Consider the following 21,619-nt stretch of genomic DNA (forward strand, 5'->3'; position numbering starts at 1 on the left):
AGATTCTGGCCAGTGTTGCAGTGGGAAAGCTGCCCATTGTTTACTCAAGAGCTCTTTCCTCTACTTAGGGTATCATAGCAACATTTTGCAGTCTTTTTCTCCATCTGAGCAAACGTAGTCCTGAAAAAAGGAGCTTGAATAGGCTTAAATAATAGGCTAGATAAGGGTAATCAGAAGGAACATGTGCTTTACAGAGCATTCAGCAGAAAGATCAGGTCACTGCCTGCTCTACATTTTTGCTCTTCCTTTACTGCTCTTGATCAAGGTTGCTGCAAAGTGGACGGTGTATAGCATGGAAGAATAGCATGGAATTAGACCCATACAGTATTCTTTGACACATTGGTTTGATTAAAGCACCATCACTTTGCCTTCACTTCTGGTATCTATTGTTTGGATCTGATTCACTTCTTTGTGATTATGCTACCAAATGAACTGAGTTCCACAGGCAAATGAACTCGAATTAAATTCTGATGGTAAAGAACTTGCAACTCTTCTAATTAGTACTCTGCTAATATTAAACAGGTTAAAAATTAAGTTTAGTGAGTTCCTAATGGCTAATAAATCGTATGGTTTCCACCTAACCTGACCTAAAAGTTGTTCATGTAAATTGACTTTACAAATTTATCTTCATTCTCAACAAATACTGAACAATGTACTTTTTAAAAATGAAATTAGAAGGGGATATGTTCTGTTGCTCTCTGTATTAATGTGTATAATTAACTCCCATCTTTTTAACTGAGTGAACAGGGTATATAGTGATGATATCGCCCTTTTATCATTGCAACAAAAAAATCTGGAATGTTAATTCAAGGTTTATTCAACCGCTACCCTCATGTGTATTAAGAATCTAACACGCCTTTAGGCTACTGCATTAACGCTCTGCATGTTCTCTCTCAGCAAGAACTGAGAAATGTACAAATGAAATTCGCAATTAAAATGTTTCTCCAGCAGGTGCTCTCACTTTAGACTGTGCTGTATGTAGCGTAACACAGAAGCATTACATGAGGTCCAAGGGATGCTTTTCTATGTGACACAATCCAGAGATTTTACAGGCTAGCAATGAGACTAAGGAACACAAAGAAAGGAACAAAACTGTTCTATGGCATAAACATGGAGAAACATGAATCCTTAATTAAAATAATTGTTACTAACAATAAACTGAATGCATATACAAGAAGTCAGCTGAAGAGTAGAGTGATTCAAAACAAGCTCAGCAGGTAGCTGGTATTTGCATAATTTCACCGTCAGTTTGAAGTCAAGGATGTTTGTTTAAAATGCTGCAGTGAAAATATGTAAACCCACTAGAGTTTGGTAAATAGAGTTTTGCACTCACCCTTCACCCATGTTCCTGTTGCATTGCCTGATGGCACATTATGCACATCATTGCAGCATAAGAGCAGAATTTTATTGCAGATGTAATTGTCTTAACAGGATATTGTGTACAGTGAAAATGACATTATCAGAGCAGTGGGTAGAACAATGTGGATACTAAGTGCTGTATGATTGGTTCGAAACACCACTTTTTGCTTGTGGCAATCATGTGTCAGCCCATTGAGTTATTTTTATTGGGAATGGAAAAACAAGCTAATAATGGTGGTGTTGGAGAAAGCATGCACTACAGTAGTTTTTTATAGGGGACCTCAGCACTAGATGCAAATAGGAGCTGCAATTGCACATGAAGCCTGGACAGTCATCAGAGGCAGCAAATGAACAGGGGCCACTTCCACCTGCAGTAGCTTGTATTGTAATACAAGGCAGCAGGTCCAGTCATAATGTGCTGCAACAGCTCTGGCAATAAATAAATGAAAAAAAATACAATGATTTTAGAAATACCTAAAGTACGGTCCTTCAGTGTTTTTATTCACATCTTCTACCCACTTAGCTACATTATATTCTCTTTTGTACCATGGGTTTAAATACCTGCAGAAAGCATTGGTGGGCACAAAGAAAATGGAAGAAGAAGAAAAGAGATCTGAGATCATAGCAAAGCTTAGCAAAGAGCTTCTTTCTTCACCAAAATGCAAGTGAATGTGCCACATACATCACTATGGATCTTCTCAGAAAACTGCAATGTAGACAAATGACAGAATCCAAGCTACATCAAGCCATGTACAGATCACCTAACAACAATATGGGGCTGTTTTGTGCCCATTCAAGTTAAATTTGACTTACATAATAAAATTAACTGTAGCATTTTAAACATTATACATGACAGTGTAAAACATTTATGTAAAAGGTCTTTTAAAGAATAGATTACACCAAACTTTACTTTCACTTGTAAAATACCGCACTGCTTTTAATCACTTTAAGCAAAGAAAATGAACTCAGGAGAACTGTGTGGAAGCAACAGGCAGTCTTCTACTACATTATAGGAATGCTATAGATCAATAAGTTGGGACAGTTCATCAAAATAGCAAATAGTTGGAACATTAACTATATCACTTCATTTCCCATGCAAACTGGGATAATCTAAGTTAAAGACTACACCACAATCCTCTTGCTTTACAAATAGAAATGGAAAGAGCAATCTTCCAGTTGTTTGGTAGTACAGAACTTGAATATTTCTGGAAAAAGAGATTTTCTTTGTTGAAGCTTTTCCTCTTGCATTCATCACAATCAACTTGCATTCAGTCACCATTAACTGGTTCATTCTCCATGGCAACGCCTCTATCAATCAGAGTCCACTTATCACCAGTCAGTCCTCTCTTCTCATACAGTATAAATTTATCGTTTTCCCTGACATTGGCATTTTCTTGTGAATTGTCCTGGTGAGTGTAAGATGAAAAGCTTTGACAAAAAATACCTCTTTTTCAGCAATACTCAACTCTTCCACTGTTTGTCAACCTCACAAGGCAGTTCATTCTACTGCCAGATGATGCTACATTATTGTGCACTTTTCACAGTGGCAGCAAAATTCAAGTTACACAAGGTCCTTGAAGATGTTACGTTCTGGGGCTAGAAAACATACATTTTGTGAAATGAACTACTGGACATGGTCTCTCCAATCAGGTTTCCACCACTATCACAGCACCAAAAAAGCTCTAAACAAATCACAAATGACATCTTATCCGACTGTGACAGAGATGAATTATCCCTCCTCAATCTTCTTGACCTATCTACAGCCTTGAGGGTTTATCACACCGTTCTTCTTCAAAGCTTCTCCACTGTCATACAGTTGTGTGGGACTGCACCCACCTGCTTCCTGCTTAGCTCTTTAATCATAGCCAGAGAATCACCTGCAATGGCTTCTCTTTCTACTCCCTCACCATTACCTCTGGTCTACCCCTAGGATTTCTCCTTGGCTCCTCCTATTTCTCAATTACGTACTGCCTCTCAGTGACATCATTGTATGCTGATGGCATCCAGCTCTACCTCACTAACAGCTCTCTTAGCTCCTGTACTGTCTCAAATTTATCAGAATACTTGATGGGCATCTAATACTGGATGAGCAGAAAGTTCCTCCAATTATATATTGGGAAGACCAAAGCCATTGTCTTCACCCAACATTGCCAAATCCATCTTCCTAGCAACTGAGGTTAAATCAGGCTATTCACAACCTTGATGCCATATCTGAACTTGAGGTGAGGTACTAACCACATATCCGGACCATCACTAAGATTGCTTATTTTCAAATTCACAACACCAAAGGCAAGCTTCTATGGGCATAGTGTAGACATGTCCCCACAAAGAAAAAGGATGGTACTGTCAAATATCGAGCCCCCTGGTTATCCAGAAGCATACAGGCCAAGATAAAGCAGAAAAAGAAAGCTTATGACAGCCACAAAAGACTTAATACTGTAGAAAGTCTAGAGGAGTATAGAAAGTACAGGGTGAAGTAATAGTGGAAATTAGGTAAGCAAAGAGAGGGTATGAAAAAATATTGGCAGGTAAAATCAAAGAAAATCCTATGATTTTTTACCAGCACATTAAGAGCAAGAGAATAACTAAGGAAAAGGTAGAGCCTATCAGAGATGTACATGGTAACTTGTGGGTTGATGCAGAAGATGTGGGCAGGGTTCTCAATGAGTACTTTGTCTCTGTCTTCACTAAGGAGATGGATGATGCAGGCATTCTAGTTAAAGAGGAGTTAAATATTAGATACAATTAACATAGTGAGAGAGGAAGTAATCGAGGGACTAGTATCATTGAAGGTGGATAAATCACCAGGGCCAGATGGATTGTATCCCAGACTGTTGAAGGAAGCCAGGGAGGAAATAGCAGATGCTCTGAGGATTATTTTCCAATGCTCACTAGATACAGGTGAGGTCCCAGAGGATTGGAGGTCTGCGAGCGTTGTACCGTTATTTTAAAAAGGTGTGAGGGATAGGCCAGAAAATTATAGGCTGTTAGTCTGACTTCAGTGGTGGGCAAATTATTGGAAACAATTCTGAGAGACAGGATAAACTGTCACTTAGAAAGGCACGGATTGATCAGGGATAGTCAACATGGTTTTGTTAGGGGAAAATTGTGTCTTACTAATTTAATAACATTTTTTGGGGAAGTAACAAGGAGGATTGATGAGGGTAGTGCAGTGGATGTTGCCTACATGGATTGCAGTAAGGCATCTGACAATGTCCCAAATGGCAGACTGGTCAGGAAAGTGAGATCTCATGGGATACAGGGGAAGGTAGCAGGTTGGATCCAAAATTGGCTCAGCGACAGGAAACAAAGGGTAATGGTTGATGGATGTTTTTGCGAATGGAAAATGGTTTCCAATAGTGTTCCACAGGACTCAGTGTTGGGATCCTTGCTGTTTGGTGTATATATTAATGATTTAGACTTAAATGTGGGAGGCATGATTGGGAAATTTGCAGATGACACAAAAATTGGCCATGTAGTTGATAGTGAAGAGGATAGCTGTCGACTCCAGAATGATATCAATGGTTTGGATGAGTGGGCGGAGAAGTGGCAAATGGAATTCAATCCAGAAAAGTGTGAGATAACGCATTTGGGGAGGGTAAACAAAGAAAGGAAATACTGAATAAATGAGAAGTTATTCAGAGCGGTTAAGTAAGTGAGAGACCTTGGGCTGCATGTCCATAAGTCCTTGAAGGTGGCAGGACAGGTGGTTAAGGTGGTCAAGAAAGCTTATGGAATGCTTTCCTTTATTGGGCAAGGTATTGAATACAAAAGCAGGGATGTAATGATGGAACTGTATAAAACACTTGTTAGGCCACAGCTGAAATTTTGTGTACAGTTCTGGTCACCACATTATAGGAAGGACATTGTTGCTCTGGAGAGAGTGCAGAGATTTACAAGAATGCTGCCAGGGCTTGAAAATTGCAGCAATAAGGAGAGATTGGATGGGTTAGGGTTGTTTTCCTTGGAACAGAGGGGGCTAAGGGGTGACCTAATTGAGGTGTACAAAATTATGAAGGGCCTAGCTAGGGTAGACAGGAAAGACTTGTTTCCCCTAGCTGAGGGGTCAACTACCAGGATTTCAGGTGATTGGTAGAAGGATTAGATGAGACATGAGGGAAAAAAAACATTTTCACCCAGAGGGTGGTGGGCATCTGGAATTCACTGGTTAAGTTGGTAGTTGAGGCTGAAACGCTCAACTCATTTAAAAGGTACCTGGATCTGCATCTGAAGTGCTGTAGCCTGCAAGGCTATGACCATCTGTTGAAAGTGGGATTAAAATGAGCGGCTAGTTTCTTTTTTCTCTTTATGGCCAGGGAAGACTGACCTCTTTCTGCACTATAACTTTTCTATGATTCCATTCTATGGCTCGACCACCTGTATCCACCTTGCCTCCGCTCGTCTCCTGCAGAAACCTTTATTTGTGCCATTGTTAGCTCAACACTTGACTACTTGACTATTCCAACAAACTTCTGACCAACCTCCCACATTCCATCCTCCACAAACTTGAAGTATGAGTCACAAAAAGATAAAAAGTTAGTATACAGGTACAGCAAGTGATTAGGAAGACAAATAGAATGTTGGTGTTTATTGTAAGGGGCATGGAATATAAAAGTAGGGAAATGTTACTGCAGCCACATCTGGAGTATTGTGGTCGTTGACAGGGCCCTCAACCGTGTCCGGCCCATATCCGGCACATCCTCCCTCACACCTTCTCCTCCTTCCCAGAAACATAATAGGGTCCCCCTTGTCCTCACTTATCACCCCACCAGCCTCCGCATTCAAAGGATCATCCTCCGCCATTTCCGACAACTCCAGCATGATGCCACCACCAAACACATCTTCCCTTCACCCCCCCCGACGGCATTCCGTAGGGATCGTTCCCTCCGGGACACCCCGGTCCACTCCTCCATCACCCCCTACTCCTCAACCCCCACCTATGGCACCTCCCCATGCCCACACAGAAGATGCAACACCTGCCCCTTCACTTCCTCTCTCCTCACCGTCCAAGGGCCCAAACACTCCTTTCAAGTGAAGCAGCATTTCATTTGCATTTCCCCTAACTTAGTCTACTACATTCATTGCTCCCAATGCGGTCTCCTCTACATTGGAGAGACCAAACGCAAACTGGGCGACCGCTTTGCAGAACACCTGCGGTCTGTCCGCAAGAAAGACCCAAACCTCCCTGTCGCTTGCCATTTTAACACTCCACCCTGTTCTCTTGCCCACATGTCTGTCCTTGGCTTGCTGCATTGTTCCAGTGAAGCCCAACGCAAACTGGAGGAACAGCACCTCATCTTCCGAATAGGCACTTTACAGCCTTCCGGGCTGAATATTGAATTCAACAACTTTAGATCTTAAACTCCCCCTCCCCCCATCCCCACCCTGTTTCTCCCCCCTCCCTTTTTTTTCAATAATTTATATAGATTCTCTTTTCCCACCTATTTCCATTATTTTTAAATCTAAAACTAAAACCTTGTTAGTCTTTCCACCCCACCCCCACTAGAGTTGTACCTTGAGTGTCCTGTCTTCCATTCTTAATTAGCACTTTTCTTAGACAAATATCACCACCTTCAACACCTCTTTGATCCTTTTGTCTGTGACATCTTTTGATTATCTGCTCCTTTCACTGCTTGCTTATCTCCACAATCACCACACCCTCAACTTCTCTCTCCCCCCGCCCCCCCACCTTAAACCAGCTTATATTTCACCTTTCTCCTAACTATACTTCGGTTCTGCTGAAGGGTCGTGAAGACTCGAAACGTTAACTGATTTCTTCTCCACCGATGCTGCCAGACCTGCTGAGTTTTTCCAGGTAATTCTGTTTTTGTTTTGGAGTATTGTGTACAGTTTGGACTCCTTATTTGAAAAAGGATATAGTTGCATTGGAAGCAGATCAGGGGTAGGTACACTTGACTCATTTCTGAGATGATGGGCTTATCTTATGAAAAAAGGTTGAACAGTTTGGGCCATTGGAGCTTAGAAGAACGAGAGGTGGAAGATCCTCAAGGGACTTGATAGGGTGGATACCAGGAGGATGTTTCCTCATGTGGAGGAGACAAGAACTAGGGGATACAATTTAAAAGTAAGAGGTCTCCCTTTTAAGACAGAGATGAGGGAACATTTTTCTCTCAGAGGGTTGTTAGTCTGTGAAGTTCTCCGGAAGGCAGAGGAGGTTGGGTCAGAATGTATTGATACTTCAAGGCTGAGTTAGATAGTTTTTTGATAGACATGGGTGTCAAAGGTTATGTGGAGCAGGCAGGAAAGTGGAGTTGGGACCACAATCAGATCAACCATGATCCTATCGAATCGCAGAGCAGGCTTGAAGGGCTGAATGGCCTACTCCTGCTCCTAAATCCTATGTTCCTAAGTATGAAACTCGTGTGCAAAATTCCACATTGCTGACTATTGTCTTGCTGGGAAATAGCATGTCAAAAGCAAATAGTTATAGTGTCAAGAACTTTATGGAATGCAATGACTTTGCCAGCAGAATTAGGCCAGCAGAAGGATCGTGGCAAATTGGGATGCTGGCTGAGGGCATATGGGGAATCTGGGTGGAAGACCTGGGAGAAAGAAACAACAGGGAGGAGGGCAAACATGGTCCGTTCCACATTATGAATTAGAATTCCACATTCAGGCAGGTAAAAAAAAACTTTTAAATTAACTTTTGGATAGTAACCTCCAGTGAACTCTTTACAAAATGCTAGTTTGGTTGTTGCATGCCTGAACAGGACCACAGTATGTGTGACACAAGTGAGATCAGTTGCTGATAGAACCATCATCACAAGAAGTCCCGAAAACAGGTGTTGGGCCCCTGGTTTGCATCAGCAATGGGTCGAATGCCAGTTTCAGGCAGGGCATCTTCACCAATGCTGAGTCTAAAAACAGGTGCTCGAATTTCTTGGCCGCTGTGTTTTAAACTATGTGCCTCTTGTAGTCATTTCCAATACACATATAAAATACAGAATCAAACAAAACCTTGCATTATATAACAAGCTCATTTGTCTCTGGTTAGAGGTTTCAACATCATGCTTAAAAAAAACAGCTCAGATGAAAACAATTGTCATGTGGCTTATCACTTAATGGCTGTGGCTTCACAAAACACTTAACTACATCTTTGTATTGCCATTACTTAAAACTACAAAAGTACATCAAAAATAAGCAGTATTATAAAATGCACCATAATAAATGATCACTGAGATTTAACAAACCTTCTTATTTTGAAGCAGTGTGTGAAGTTAGAACACCCACAACTGATAAGCAAGTTATTTCAAATATATGGCACTCCTATTAGGTTTTTAAAAACATTCTCTTTTCTCAACTTTGAAATGATTATTTAACCAATTAATGAAGATCTGAAGGACTCAACAGTTTGGTTAGATTTTAAAGATAAATTATTTATTGAGAATGTATCTCCAAGTGAGTCTTCTCCACACATCATGGACCAAGCCCTAATAAAACCTTATGACTGGTAATGAATCTACCCAGCATATACAGATGATCTACTGCTTATTGATTTACAACAGAATTAATTGAAATAAAACACAATCCAGTGTTCATGAAAACTGTCCAAATTATAAACTTAGCCCAATGAATTGGGCCTCAAAGCGTCTTCATACATTGCGTAGTCGTAAACTGTAAAGTTATTCCAAAAGGGGGTTTGGAAGAAAGGAGCAGCAGTGACTGCTTTCTTGTTGAACAAACCAAACTACAAAAGGCAACTGTTACGACATACCATCACACCAAACTATATACAAGCATCTAAACTCTACACTATTGTAAAAAATATTGTTATGAAACTAAATTGTTATTAGTCCATAACAGAATCACAGAATTGTTACAGCGCCAAAGGAGGCTATTCGGCCCATCATGACTGCACCAGCTCTCCAAATCAGCATTGTAACTTAGTGCCATTCACCTGCTTTTTCCCACTACCCTTACACACTGTTTCTAATCAAATAATCATCTGATGCCCTCTTGAATGCCTCGATTGAACCTGCCTCCACCGCACTTCCAGGCACTGCATTCCAGACCCGAACCACTCGCTGTGTGAAAAGGTTTTTTCTTACATCGCATTAGCTTCTTTTGCAAATCATTTTAAATCTGTGCCCTCTCGTTCTCGATCCTTTGACGAGCGGGAACAGTTTCTCACTATCTACTCTATCCAGCCCCCCCATGATTCTGAACACCTCTATCAAATTTTCTCTTAGCCTTCTCCTCTCCAAGGAGAACAGTCCCAACCTCTCCAATCTATCTTCATAACTCAACTTTCTCATTCCTGGAACCATTCTTGTAAACCTCTTCTGCAATCTCTCCAATGCAATCACATCCCTCCTATAGTGTGGCGCCCAGAATTGTACACAATACTCCAGGTGAGGTCTAACTAGTGTCTTATATAAACTCAGCATAGCCTTCCTGCTCTTGTACTCTATGCCCCTATTAATAAAGCCCAGGATACTGTATGCTTTATTAACTGCTCTCTCCGCCTGTCCTGCCACCTTCAGTGATCAATGCACATATACACCCAGGTCTCTCTGCTCCTGCACATCCTTAAGGATTGTATTTCTTATTTTATATTGTCTCTCCATGTTCTTCCTCCGAAACAAATCACCTCACACTTCTCCGCATTGGACTTCATCTGCCACCTATCTGCCCACTCCCACTCCACCAACTTGTCTATGTCCTTTTGAAGTTCTATACTGTCCTCCTCACAGTTTGCAATGCTTCCAAGTTTTGTATCATCCACAAACTTTGAAATTGTCCCCTGCACAGCAAGATCAAGATCATTAATATATATCAGGATAAGCAAGGGTACCAATACGACCCCTGGGGAACTCCTCTACAATCCTTCCTCCAGTCCAAAAAATATCCATTGACCATTACCCTCTGTTTCATATTACTCAGCCAATTTTGTATCCATGTTAGCTTTTCTCACAAGTCTGTAGTGTGGCACCGTATCGAATGCCTTTTTAAAGTCGATATACACCACATCAACAGCCTTACCCTCATTAACTCTGTTACTTTTTTTAAAAACTCCAACAAGTTAGTTAAACATGATTTCCCCATTAAAAAACCATGCTGGCTCTTCCTAATCAACCCACATTTTTCCATGTGACTATTAATTCTATCGTGAATAATTTTCTCTCGAAGCTTCCCCACCACTTAATTAAACTGACTGGTCTATAATTGCTGGGCTTAGCCTTACAACCTTTTTTGGGCGTAGGGCATAATGTTTGCATATCTCCAGTCCTCTAGCACCTCCTCTGAGTCTAGGAAAGACTGAAAGATTATCGCCATGCCCCTGCAATTTCCACTCTTATTTCCTTCAATATCCTTGGATGCATCTCATCTGGTCCCTTGTCAACCTTAAGTATCAACAGTTATCCAACACTTCCTCCTTATCAATTTTGAACCCTTCTAGTGACATCTCTGTCACCTCTGTCATCGTGACCTCGGTAGCATCTGCTTCCTTGGTAAAGACAAAGTATTCATTTAACACCTCAGCCATGCCCGATGCCCCAATGTGTAAATCCCCTTTTTGGTTGCTAATTGACCCTACTCCTCCTTTTAACCACCCTCTTACTTTTATATGTGCCGATAGAAGACTTTGGGATTCCTCTTTATATTGGCTGCCAGTCTTTTCTCATAAACCCTTTTTGCTTCTCTTACTTGCTTTTTCACCTCCTCTCTGAACCTTTTGTATTCCGCTTGGTTCTCAGTTGTATTTTCTACCTGATACCTGTCATAGGCACACTTTTTCTTCTTTATCTTAATTTGTATCTCCTTTTTCATCCAGGGAGCTCTGGATTTGTTTGTCCTACCTTTCCCTTTTGAGGGAATATACCTTGATTGTGCCCAAACCATTCCTTCTTTGAAGGTAGCTCATTGTTCAGCTACAGTTTTTCCTGCCAACTTTCGGTTCCAGTCTATCAGGCCCAGCTCCATTCTTGCCCCATTGAAGTCGTGTCTCCCCCAGTTAATTATTCTTACTCTGGATTGCACATTGTCCTTTTCTACCATCATCCTATACCTTTCAACACAATGATCACTGTCTCCTAAATGTTCCCCTACTGACACTTGATCTACTTGGCCCACCTCATTTCCAAGAACCAGGTCCAACAGTGCATCCTTTCTTGTTGGACTGGACATATACTGCTGTAGGAAATTCTCCTGAATGCGATCTAGAAACTCTTGTCCCTCTTTTCCCTTTATGCTACCACTGTCTCAGTCTATATTTGGGTAATTAAAGCCCCCAATTATAACTACTCTGTAGTGTTTGCATCTCTCTGTAATTTCCCTACAGATTTGTTCCTTTACATCCTTTCCACTAGTTGGGGGTCAATAGATTACACTGAGAAATGTAATTACATCCTTTTTGTTCCTTAGCTGTAGCCACACTGTTTCTGTCCTGGAACCCTCTGTGACATCCTCTTTCTCCAGCACTGCAAAGCTCTCCTTAACCAATACCACCACCCCTCCTCCTTTTCTTCCTTTCCTATATTTTCTGAACACCTTGTACCCAGGAATATTAAACACCTAGTGCTGCCCTTCCTTGTGCCAGGTCTTTGTTATCACTCCAACATCATATTTCCATATGGCGATCTGCGCCTGTAACTCCCCAATCTCATTTACTATACTCCATGTATTCACATACATGCATAGTAACCCTGATTTAGACTTCATGACTTTCTCCCTTACTCCGACTCCACATGTTAACTTACTATTCTCTATACTAGTGTTACCTGTCTCTCCCAGTATTTTGTGCTGCTTGATATTCATCTCTAATACTCTCTCCTGGTTCCCACAACCCTGCCGAGTTAGTGTAATGCCTTAACAACAGCAATAGCAAAATGCCCTGCAAGGAAGTCAGTCCTAGGTCTGTTCAGGTGTAATCCGTTCGGCTTGTACAGGTGCCATCTCACTCAGAGCCAGTCCCAGTGTCTCAGGAATCTAAAGGTCTCCTGCCTGTACCAATTTTCTAGCCACGCATTCATCTGCTTCATCCTCCTATTTCTGTAATCACTTGCACGTGGTACTGGGAGTAATCTGGAGATTACTACATTTGAGGTCCTACTTGCTCATTTTCGACCTAGCTCCCTAAATTCTGATCGCAGGACCACATCCTCCTTCCTACCTAAGTCATTGGTACCAATGTGGACGACAACCTCTGGCTGATCACCCTGCCCCGGAAGAACGTCCTGCAGCTGCTCGGTGACATCCTTGACCCTGGCACTAGGGAGGCAACATACCTTCCTGGAGTCACGTCTACGGCTGCAGAAATGCCTGTCTGTTCCCCTAACTAATGAATCCCCTATCACAATTGCTCTTCCACTCTTCTTCCTCCCCTCCTGTACAGCCATGGTGCCACAAACTTGGCTCTGACTGCACTCCTCTGAGGAACCAACACCCTCACCAGTATACAAAACGGAAAACCGATTTGCAAGCGGGATCCTAGTGGACTCCTGCACTGTCTGCCTGGTTCTCTTGGGCTGCCTGGCAGTCACCCATTCCCTTTCTGCCTGCATGCACCTAGCCTGCAATGTGACCACCTCTCTGAACGTGCTATGCACATAGCTCTCAGCCTCGTGGATGCACCACAGTGACTCCAGCCACCACTCGAGCTCCAAAACCCGAAGCTCAAGTTTCTACAGCTGGCAGCACTTCCTGCACGTGTGGTCATCTAGGACACCAGCAGTGGTCATGACTTCCCACATATTACAGCACACGCATTCCAGACAACCGAGCTGCCCTGCCATGTCTTAACTTTACTTTCCTTATGTTAACTTTGACGTACCTTGGTTTACTTATATTACTTTACTGGCCCTGACTTAAATTGATTCCCCTGTTCCAAGTGTTTCCTACTTAAATCCATATACCTACTTCTTTAAAAGTAATATGCTTTTCTAATTTACAACATTTAAAGACACTGCCAACAGCAGTTTCTCACCAACCAATGAACTTATGATTTTCCTGTGATGTCACTCTTCATTTTGTTTCTTCAAACCCGGCGTTCCAGAGCTGAAGCTGAAGCAGTTGTCCCAGTGCATTCTCCAACCAGGTACACTCTCTGCCTCTTTCTGGATAAATCACACTAAGCAATATGGAGAGACCTTGCATCTTTCTACATTACATGTTAAGCTACAGACTGTGATCCCTTCAAAGCAAACTGTATATAGAATCTCAGTTGTAATCTGCTGTATTACACAGAAGAACTGCATCCATACTAAGCTATAAAAATGATTCCAATTGGTTCACATTAGACTTATATATGCTCTTCCCTCAAACAGGATGCCTGCTAAGTGTTGTCAATCTGTTATTGAGCCCAATTGGTGTGCTTATTACCACTCACTCAAACTGGCATCCTCTGCATCTCACTGATTGAGTCATGCGCCAAAACCTTTGGCAACAATAGAATACACACTGTTGATTTTAATGGTGGCTTTGAATTTAGTTTCAGTTTTCTGAAGCCTCAGAATGACCATTCTGCAATGAAGGTGAGGGAAAATTTTCAAGAATGGTCCCAGAAAGTGCTGTGGAGCTGATTACACTGGGTGTGCCAGGGAACTGGCTAAACAGCAGGGGCAGGACCAGAAATTGCTGTGGCAGCACAGACTTATTTATCTTGCAGCAGTGGTGGCTGGCCAGTGGTTAACAGCAAAACATTAAACAGCAAGACAGGCTAGAAGGGAAGCCTGTTTGGCTGAAATATCAATGTGAAAGCAGAGCATAGGAACATAAGTATGTAGGACCCAGAGGCATTACAGTTGCGATCTACAGTGCCCTGCACTGCTGCAGGCAAAGCAGTGCTTCATCTAGTGCTGGGCTCCATTTCTTGTTGAAACAGATGATTCACCCCAGTCACTGCCTTCTTGCTGAAGCAGAGCCACCTGACACACTACTCCTCGGTCAGATTTAGGTAAGATAGACCTGCATTTGACCTCCCCTTATTTCCCCTCTTCTACCACCCTATAGATCTTCGTTGCTGCTGCTGCTTTTCTTCATTTGGCAGCCTCAAAGGCAACCCAAGTAGCATTCCTAACTTCCACGATTGTATGGAAGTCAATACTATCAGTACACCTCCCAAAATGCAATCTCCAAAGCTAGTGAGCAGTGAAAAACCAATTGGTCCAAAATTACACCAGCAGCCTTGAAGGACTAACTTGAAAGACTTACCCTTTTGGCCTGATTCCTGACAGATATTGGGCAGGGTTAGGAACTGATGAATCGGGCACTCCCTGACATCAAATCACAAAAGGGCCATGGTTAAGGCACAAACACATTAGTTCCATATTTTAATTAGGGTAGTACTTGTTTTGAGTTGCCGCCAGGGACTCTTGAGTGTCTGAATCAATCTCGCACAAGATGTAGTTCCAGTCCCGTTTGGGCATGGGGTGTTGCACTGCTAAATTGGTCACGTGTTTCTATTTTACATACAAAAAACAGGCAAAATGAGGCCCAATTTCTTCCATTAACTCATACGGCAAAAGATACTGCTGCAGGCTAATAAATAAATAAAAAAATAATAGTAAAACAAAAAACATTCCTCCAGCTGTCACCCCTCTTCACCCCCCACACAATCCCTGTGCCCCATCCATGCCAACATATGCCAACCCATGCCCCCATCACCATGGCTGCATGCCCCCATGCAAACTCAGTACCCCTCTAACCATTCCACTGCCCCATACACCTATTCCAACTTAGTGCTAACACACGCCCCCCACGCACCACTCTTTGCCCTTGCCCCGCCATGTCAACTCACCTAGCATCCTTGGACAGTTTCTTGAGAGCTTTGACACTTGCTGGACAGCTTTGACAGGCTTGAGACTTCCTGGTTAGCTCTGAAAGCTGGATAGCTCTTTAACAGTTCCTTGACAACTGGACAGTTCCTTGACAGTTGGACAGTTCCTAGACTGTACTTTTACAGCTTGGACAGTTTCTTGACAGTTGGACAGTTGTTTGACAGTTCCTTGGCAGCTGGACAATTCCTTGACAGTTCCTTGACAGGTGGACAGCTATTTAATAATTCCTCGACAGCTGGACAGCTCTTTAACAGTTCCTTGACAGATGAGTGGTCCTTTAACAGCTTGACAATTCCAATGATTTTGTGCGTAAAATATGCATAATCATGTTCACTTTTGATGATCCCAAGGGGAACATTAACTGTCCAAACACATCCACCAAGTTCAGACCTTGTCTTACCTGTTCTAATCTGCACACTCTGGATTCCACACCTGTTCTTCTAAAATCTCGCTACAGTGGATATAGCTAGTGATTTAAATGGCTAGCTGCCTCCACGAATCACACATACGCGAACCCGGCCCTACTCCAGTCCCGCCCCCCCCCATGAAGATGGGAAATGTTGGGTTCAGGGATGGGACTTAGCATTTTTTGCCATTTCTGGGATTTTTGCCACGATGGAGAGCTCTCCGTCATGGCGAAAATCCGGGCCTTACTTTCACAAGAAAATGTTTAAATTGCACTCCAGGACTTCTTCAATTTTCCATCCTGGAAGATAAATTTAGTCTTGTTGTGATGTTTTCTTCTCGACTATGGTTCCTCCTTCCCCTCACCGCCTAACACTCAGTGGATGATGTCCTTCCTGACTTGATGGACAAAGCTTCTCTTTATCTGTCCAAATGGAGTCCGACACCTTCCTTCGCCATACAGTGTTTGAATTTTTTAGAATGTTTCCTTCAACTACTATTTGATTGACAGTGTAGCTATTTTCTTAACTACAGAACTAATCTACACCTGGAAGAGCAAAATACTGTGGATGCAGGCAATCTGAAACAAATAGCCGAAACCGTTAACTCTGTGTGGAATCGTCCCAGATCACAGAATCACAGAATTGTTACGGTGTAGAAGGAGGCCATTCGGCCCATTGTGTCTGTACCGGCTGTCTAAGCATTTTAGCTTAGTGCCAATCTCCTGCCTTTTGCCCATAACTCTGCATATTGTTTCTATTTAAATAATCATTCAAAATCCTCTTAAATGCCTCAGTTGAACCAACCTCCACCACACTTCCAGGCAGTGCATTCCAAGCCCTAACCACTCACTATGTGAAAAAGTGTTTTCTCACCTCACATTTGCTTCTTTGACAAAACATTTTAAAACTGTGCCCTCTGGTTCCCGATCCGTTTACGAGCAGGAACAGTTTCTCCGTGTCGACTCTGTCCAGACCCCTCATGATTTTGAAAACTTCTATTGTCTCCTCTTAACCTCCTCCTCTCCAAGGAAAACAGTCCCAACTTCTATAATCTTTCCTCGCAACTGAAGTGTCTCATCCCTGGAACCATCCTCATAAACCTCTTCTGCACTATCTCCAATGTGTTCATATTCTTCCTATAGTGTGGCACCCACAACTGTACACAATACTCCAGCTGAGGTCTAACCAGTGTCTTATATAAGTTCACCATAACCTCCCTGCTCTTGTACTCTATGCCCTATGCCCCTATTAATGAAGCCTAGAATACTGTATGCTTTAGTAACAGCTCTCTCTACCTGTCCTGCCATCTTTAATGGCTTATGTACATATATACCTAGGTCTCTTTGCTCCTGCACAACCTTTAGAATAGTATCCTTTATTTTATACTGTCTCTCCATGTTCTTTGTACCTTTGTATCTCACACTTCTCCACATTGAACTTCATCTGCCACCTGTCTGCCCACTCCACCAATGTGTTAATGTCCTTTTGAAGTTCTACACTGACCTCCTCACAGTTTACAATTCTCCCAAGTTTTATGTCATCCGCAAACTTTGAAATTGTCCCCTGCACACCAAGATTTAGATTACAAAGTGCGGTAGCGGGTGGGAAAAAAGTCATTTTACCCACCAACCGCAATTGAGAGTTTTCGCACATATCGTCCCATTCCTCCCTCATTAATTATGCAGCCACAAGAAACATGGCCTCTTGCTAGCGGGCAGCCTCTGATTTGCCGCCACACTGTTACCTCACTGCTTTCTCACATAGGGCGCCATATTTAAACTGCAGCCGCGGGCATACTTCTCAATGCTTGCAGCCCAGGATTGCTCCGGTGAAGACATGGCCCCCAAAGCCAAGAAGAATTCAGCCCCCCGATTCAGTGACACATCCCTTGGGACACTTTCTGGATGCCGTGGAGGTCCACCGCAATGTCCTCTATTCCTGCTCTGGCTGCAGGAGGACCATCAGTCTCACCACTCCGGCTAGGGAGGTGGTCATGTCAATGCTGTACACAACAGGTCGGCCATCCAAAGCAGAAAACAGATGAATGATCTCATCCGTGCTGCCAGGGTAAGTCAACCATCTCATCACTCTAAACTCACATACCCCCAAGCCCATCACGCATCCACTGGCATCTCACTCACTGCCAGCTTAAGGGACATCACCACTCACTGTCTCACACACATCCTTACAATTCCATTTGGCCTCATCTCCTCTGGAGACTGCCTCCTCAGCCCTCACCATCTTGAGGCCGCTTGCACAGATCAATATGTGTCCCACACACACACACCCTGGGATACCCCCCTTCCCTAAGCAAGCCCTAGCTCTGCAGCCGTTGAAAAGCCACCCTTGCCTTACTGCTGGTCAGGTAGGCAGAGACCTGTCTGTGAGCCCCCTAAAAGTGATGTGGTGTTGCCTGTGAAGTCTGTTGCTGATGACTGTGAGTGCAGCCCAAAGCAAGGTAGGCAAACAAACCTCGAAGTCCCGAGTGAAGTGCAGCTCGCTGGGTGCAAATCGCTTATGTTCACTTATGAAACATGTCAGTGCAATTGCGTGGATGACCTAGCATGGGTGATGATTCCAGCGAGCAGGGCTTATAATGAGATGCTAAAGCATTGAAATCAGGTTCTTGATGTTCAGCGGCAAGAAATACAGCCCGCCATTGATGGGTGGACAATCGCAAACTGGTTTCACGATGGTGCAAAACTGATTTTTGGCCTTCTTGCCATATTGTCGACCGCCCCACCGGCCATGATGCCCAATGCCCAACGCCAACAGGGCCGGAAAATCACAGCCTCTGTTTCTCTCTCCACAAATGCACAGTTAACTTTATAACTATTCTGGTCAACAGCATGATCAGCAGCTGAACGGTTCTGATAACAGCATCAATACTAAGGAAGAACAAACAGGAAGTGAAATTCCCAAACATGGTGCAAGTAGAGAAAATTGTCATGCGGATTTTATAGAAGTTTCAGAAGTCAAACATAGAATTTAAAGGGAGCGTGTACACACACACACACACACACACACACACACACACACACGGCTTTATAACATTTAGGATTTGAACTATGACATGTGGAGAAGATTGAAAGTGAAACAATTTTTTTTTTGCTAACTACAGTTCCAGATTGAGTACAATGAAACAAAGAATATTGAGAGAGAAGTGCAGAAGTCTAGTCCAAGTTAATTCCAAGAGGAAATACATTTTTCTGAATCAAACTACAAAATGTAACAATATCATATTAACAAAATAAATTCTGATTTGAATGAAAGTAACTCATATAACCTGTATGTTAATTATCTTCAAATGGACAATTTTAACTCCTTCTTCAAGTTACATTTCAGTAAGAAAAAATGGCAAAGGCAAATAGTTAAAAGTTCAATGAATGAAAATGCACTTGCTGAAGTTGCTTAATCTGTGAGAATTTATGCAGTGGTTACATAATTTATACACATATATATAAAGTTCTGTACTCACTCTGTAGAATTAGAACGCGGTCTAAATTTCCTTCCTTTATTTTTCTTTCGGTTGGCTCCTAAGTTCCCTGAAGAAAATAAAACAGGAAAAATCAGAGATGTTATAAAACAGATAAATTACATCATCAGCACAATTTTAAAACAATTCAGTGATCACGGATAATTAAACACAAACATTAATATGAAAGGAAATACCTTCTATTTTACTGTTGTACTGTTTTGAATATAAAGTGCTTCTCCTACATATTTAGGGCTACAAATTGTTAGCTGTTCTTCTAACTTTTAGAACTGAACTTCAACGTAATTGGGCACTGGGTGAGACTAGGCTGTCTACTATCACCATTGCTCTTTAACATTTAACCAGGAATCATGATAAAGGAAGCACTAGATGAAATACAAAAAGGAGTTAAAGAAGGAGGCTAATTGGTGAAGGTAGTGAGATTTGCTGACGACTAGGCCCCTGTGCTAGTACAGACACTAAGGGATAGAATGATCCACTGAAAGCTTACAGAATGAAAGTTAATGTATAAAAGATGAAAGTTATAAAGATTGGAAGAAATGAAGAAGATAAATGGTTAACAGCTGGAACAGTTATCACTATTTAAGTAACTGTGAAGTATCTTGTCAGAAGATGGTTACTGTCATAAAGAAATCAGAGTTAGAATACCAATGGCAAAAAATGTATTCTCCAAACATAAATAATTGAGCACATGAGTAAGTAGAGATCTTAAGAAAAGGATTATCGAGACAGTGATTTGAAGTGTTTTGTCTGGTACTGAAATGTGGACCTTGAGAAAAGGGTATATCCAAAGGCTAGAAAGTTGTGAAGGATGGAGCAAGTCAGTGTAGTTGAAGCATCTGGTACCTAAAGGATTACCATGAGACTGAGTACAGTACCACCCACACAGTGATGTAAGAAGGCACATGACCTAGAGCTAGGGCCAATCTAGAGATGAATAACAATGTATAAAGACCTGGTATGGAGTCTGCTCCATACCTACTGTAAATATGTGCATAGTTCAGTATTGTTAATAAAGACCTCCTTGTAACTTACACAAGACACATACTTTCATAGTGTCCAAGCAGTATCCTTCAACTGTAGCGATAACAACAGAATATATCATGGTAACAGCAGTAGAATCCATCATGGTGGCAACAAGGAATAAAAAAATCCACATCCTCACTACAATGCTGAAAAACTAAAGAAAAGAACACCTTCAACATTTTCTGCGCTGAATCAACCTCACTCCAGAAGCTAAGGCACTAAGAAAACTCACAGGCGAATCTCCAGAGGCACAAGAGCCTGGAAGCAAGAAAAAGGTACTTCACTGAATCTCCTATGGAAGTTCAACTTCAACCAAACAGAGCCAGCAGCCTGCATGGTGAGAGAAAATTCTTTTAAATTTCCAGAATAGCCAGTCCTGTGAATTTTCTCTCTAATCACATCAGGCAAAAACACTGCTGCTAATTTCAGTCGCTAGCTGAAACCCTGACTCCGTGTCCTCCCAACGTGGTGCCTGAGTTCGGAATGGGACGAAGAATAAAAGACAGAGAAAATATTTTTCATTGAGGCGATTTTTCGGCCTCCCGGCCAATGAGAATTCCGTCCTCCTGACCTGTAGCATGTGTTGCTGTGCAGCCATTTTGAGTTCTCCTTCTTCATCGGAGCGCCGCTGTTATTTTGAAATTCGTGCCGAAACCCGGCAAGTGCGCGGAAATCCCTTCTTCATTAATTATCGGCAACACAATCTTGAAACACTCTTCTGTCTTAAAGCTACATCTACACTTGAAGAACTTTAAAGATGGATCACAATTTGTTGCTCCCACCTTCAATGGGCTTCACACATGGCCCAGATCAGCCATTGATTCGGAGCCCTTGCACCAAAACTTCTTTAAGGGACATCATTACTTCAGACTTCAGTAGAAAGGCTGCAAGCCTGCTAGCCACAGGCTTCGGTACCCTTGACAAGGATATCCAGCTAAATAGACTGTCGGAGCTGCGCGGACAAGGTGCAACTATCCAACGGGGAGTCAACACTTCATGGGGTAGAAGCCCCACCTCAGTTCACCACATAAAGCTACAGAAGCACAGGGACCATCAAGGTCAAGGTAAGCCACCCCTGGACCTCCCTGCCGAATGACCTTGCCAGCACATGGCTGATCATCTATCTCAACGCCGTATTCCCAAGCTCTTTGCATTATTCTTGACGCCTTTAGAGTCTAGAAATCTATCTATTTCCTTCTTAAATATATACAGTGATTTGGTTTCCACAGCCATCTATGGTAGGGAATTCCACAGGTTCATCACCCTCTGAGTAAAGAAGTTTCTCCTCATCTCAGTCCTAAATGGTCTATCCCATATCCTGAGACTGCGACCTTTTGTTCTAGACACCCCAGCCAAAGGAAGCATCATCCCTGCATCCAGTCTGTCCAGCCCTATCAGAATTTCATATGTTTCAATAAGATTCCCTCTCACTCTTCTAAACTCTAGTGAATACAAGCCTAGTACACCCAATCTCTCCTCACACGACAATCTTACCATCCCAGGAATCAGTCTGGTGAACCTTCACTGCACTC

General features: G+C 42.4%; 1 protein-coding gene across 3 annotated transcripts in view; it reads right to left on the reverse strand.

The window, feature by feature from the left end:
• Window positions 1-21,619, reverse strand: part of adam22 (ADAM metallopeptidase domain 22) — a 493,639-nt gene that overhangs the window by 14,750 nt on the left and 457,270 nt on the right. For 2 of the 3 annotated variants that reach the window (XR_013576156.1, XM_078538421.1), the window contains one exon: window positions 19,044-19,110. Coding sequence is in view for 2 of the 3 variants with exons in the window: in XM_078538421.1 (XP_078394547.1) it covers window positions 19,044-19,110 (67 nt within the window). In the remaining variant the exon portion in view is untranslated. Of the gene's footprint in view, window positions 1-1,833; window positions 1,921-19,043; window positions 19,111-21,619 lie in introns of all 3 variants that reach the window. The other variant, XM_078538420.1, reaches the window with a different exon arrangement.

This window comes from Cetorhinus maximus, chromosome 3 (genome assembly GCF_964194155.1).
Source record: "Cetorhinus maximus chromosome 3, sCetMax3.hap1.1, whole genome shotgun sequence".
NCBI classification, from domain to species: domain Eukaryota; kingdom Metazoa; phylum Chordata; class Chondrichthyes; order Lamniformes; family Cetorhinidae; genus Cetorhinus; species Cetorhinus maximus.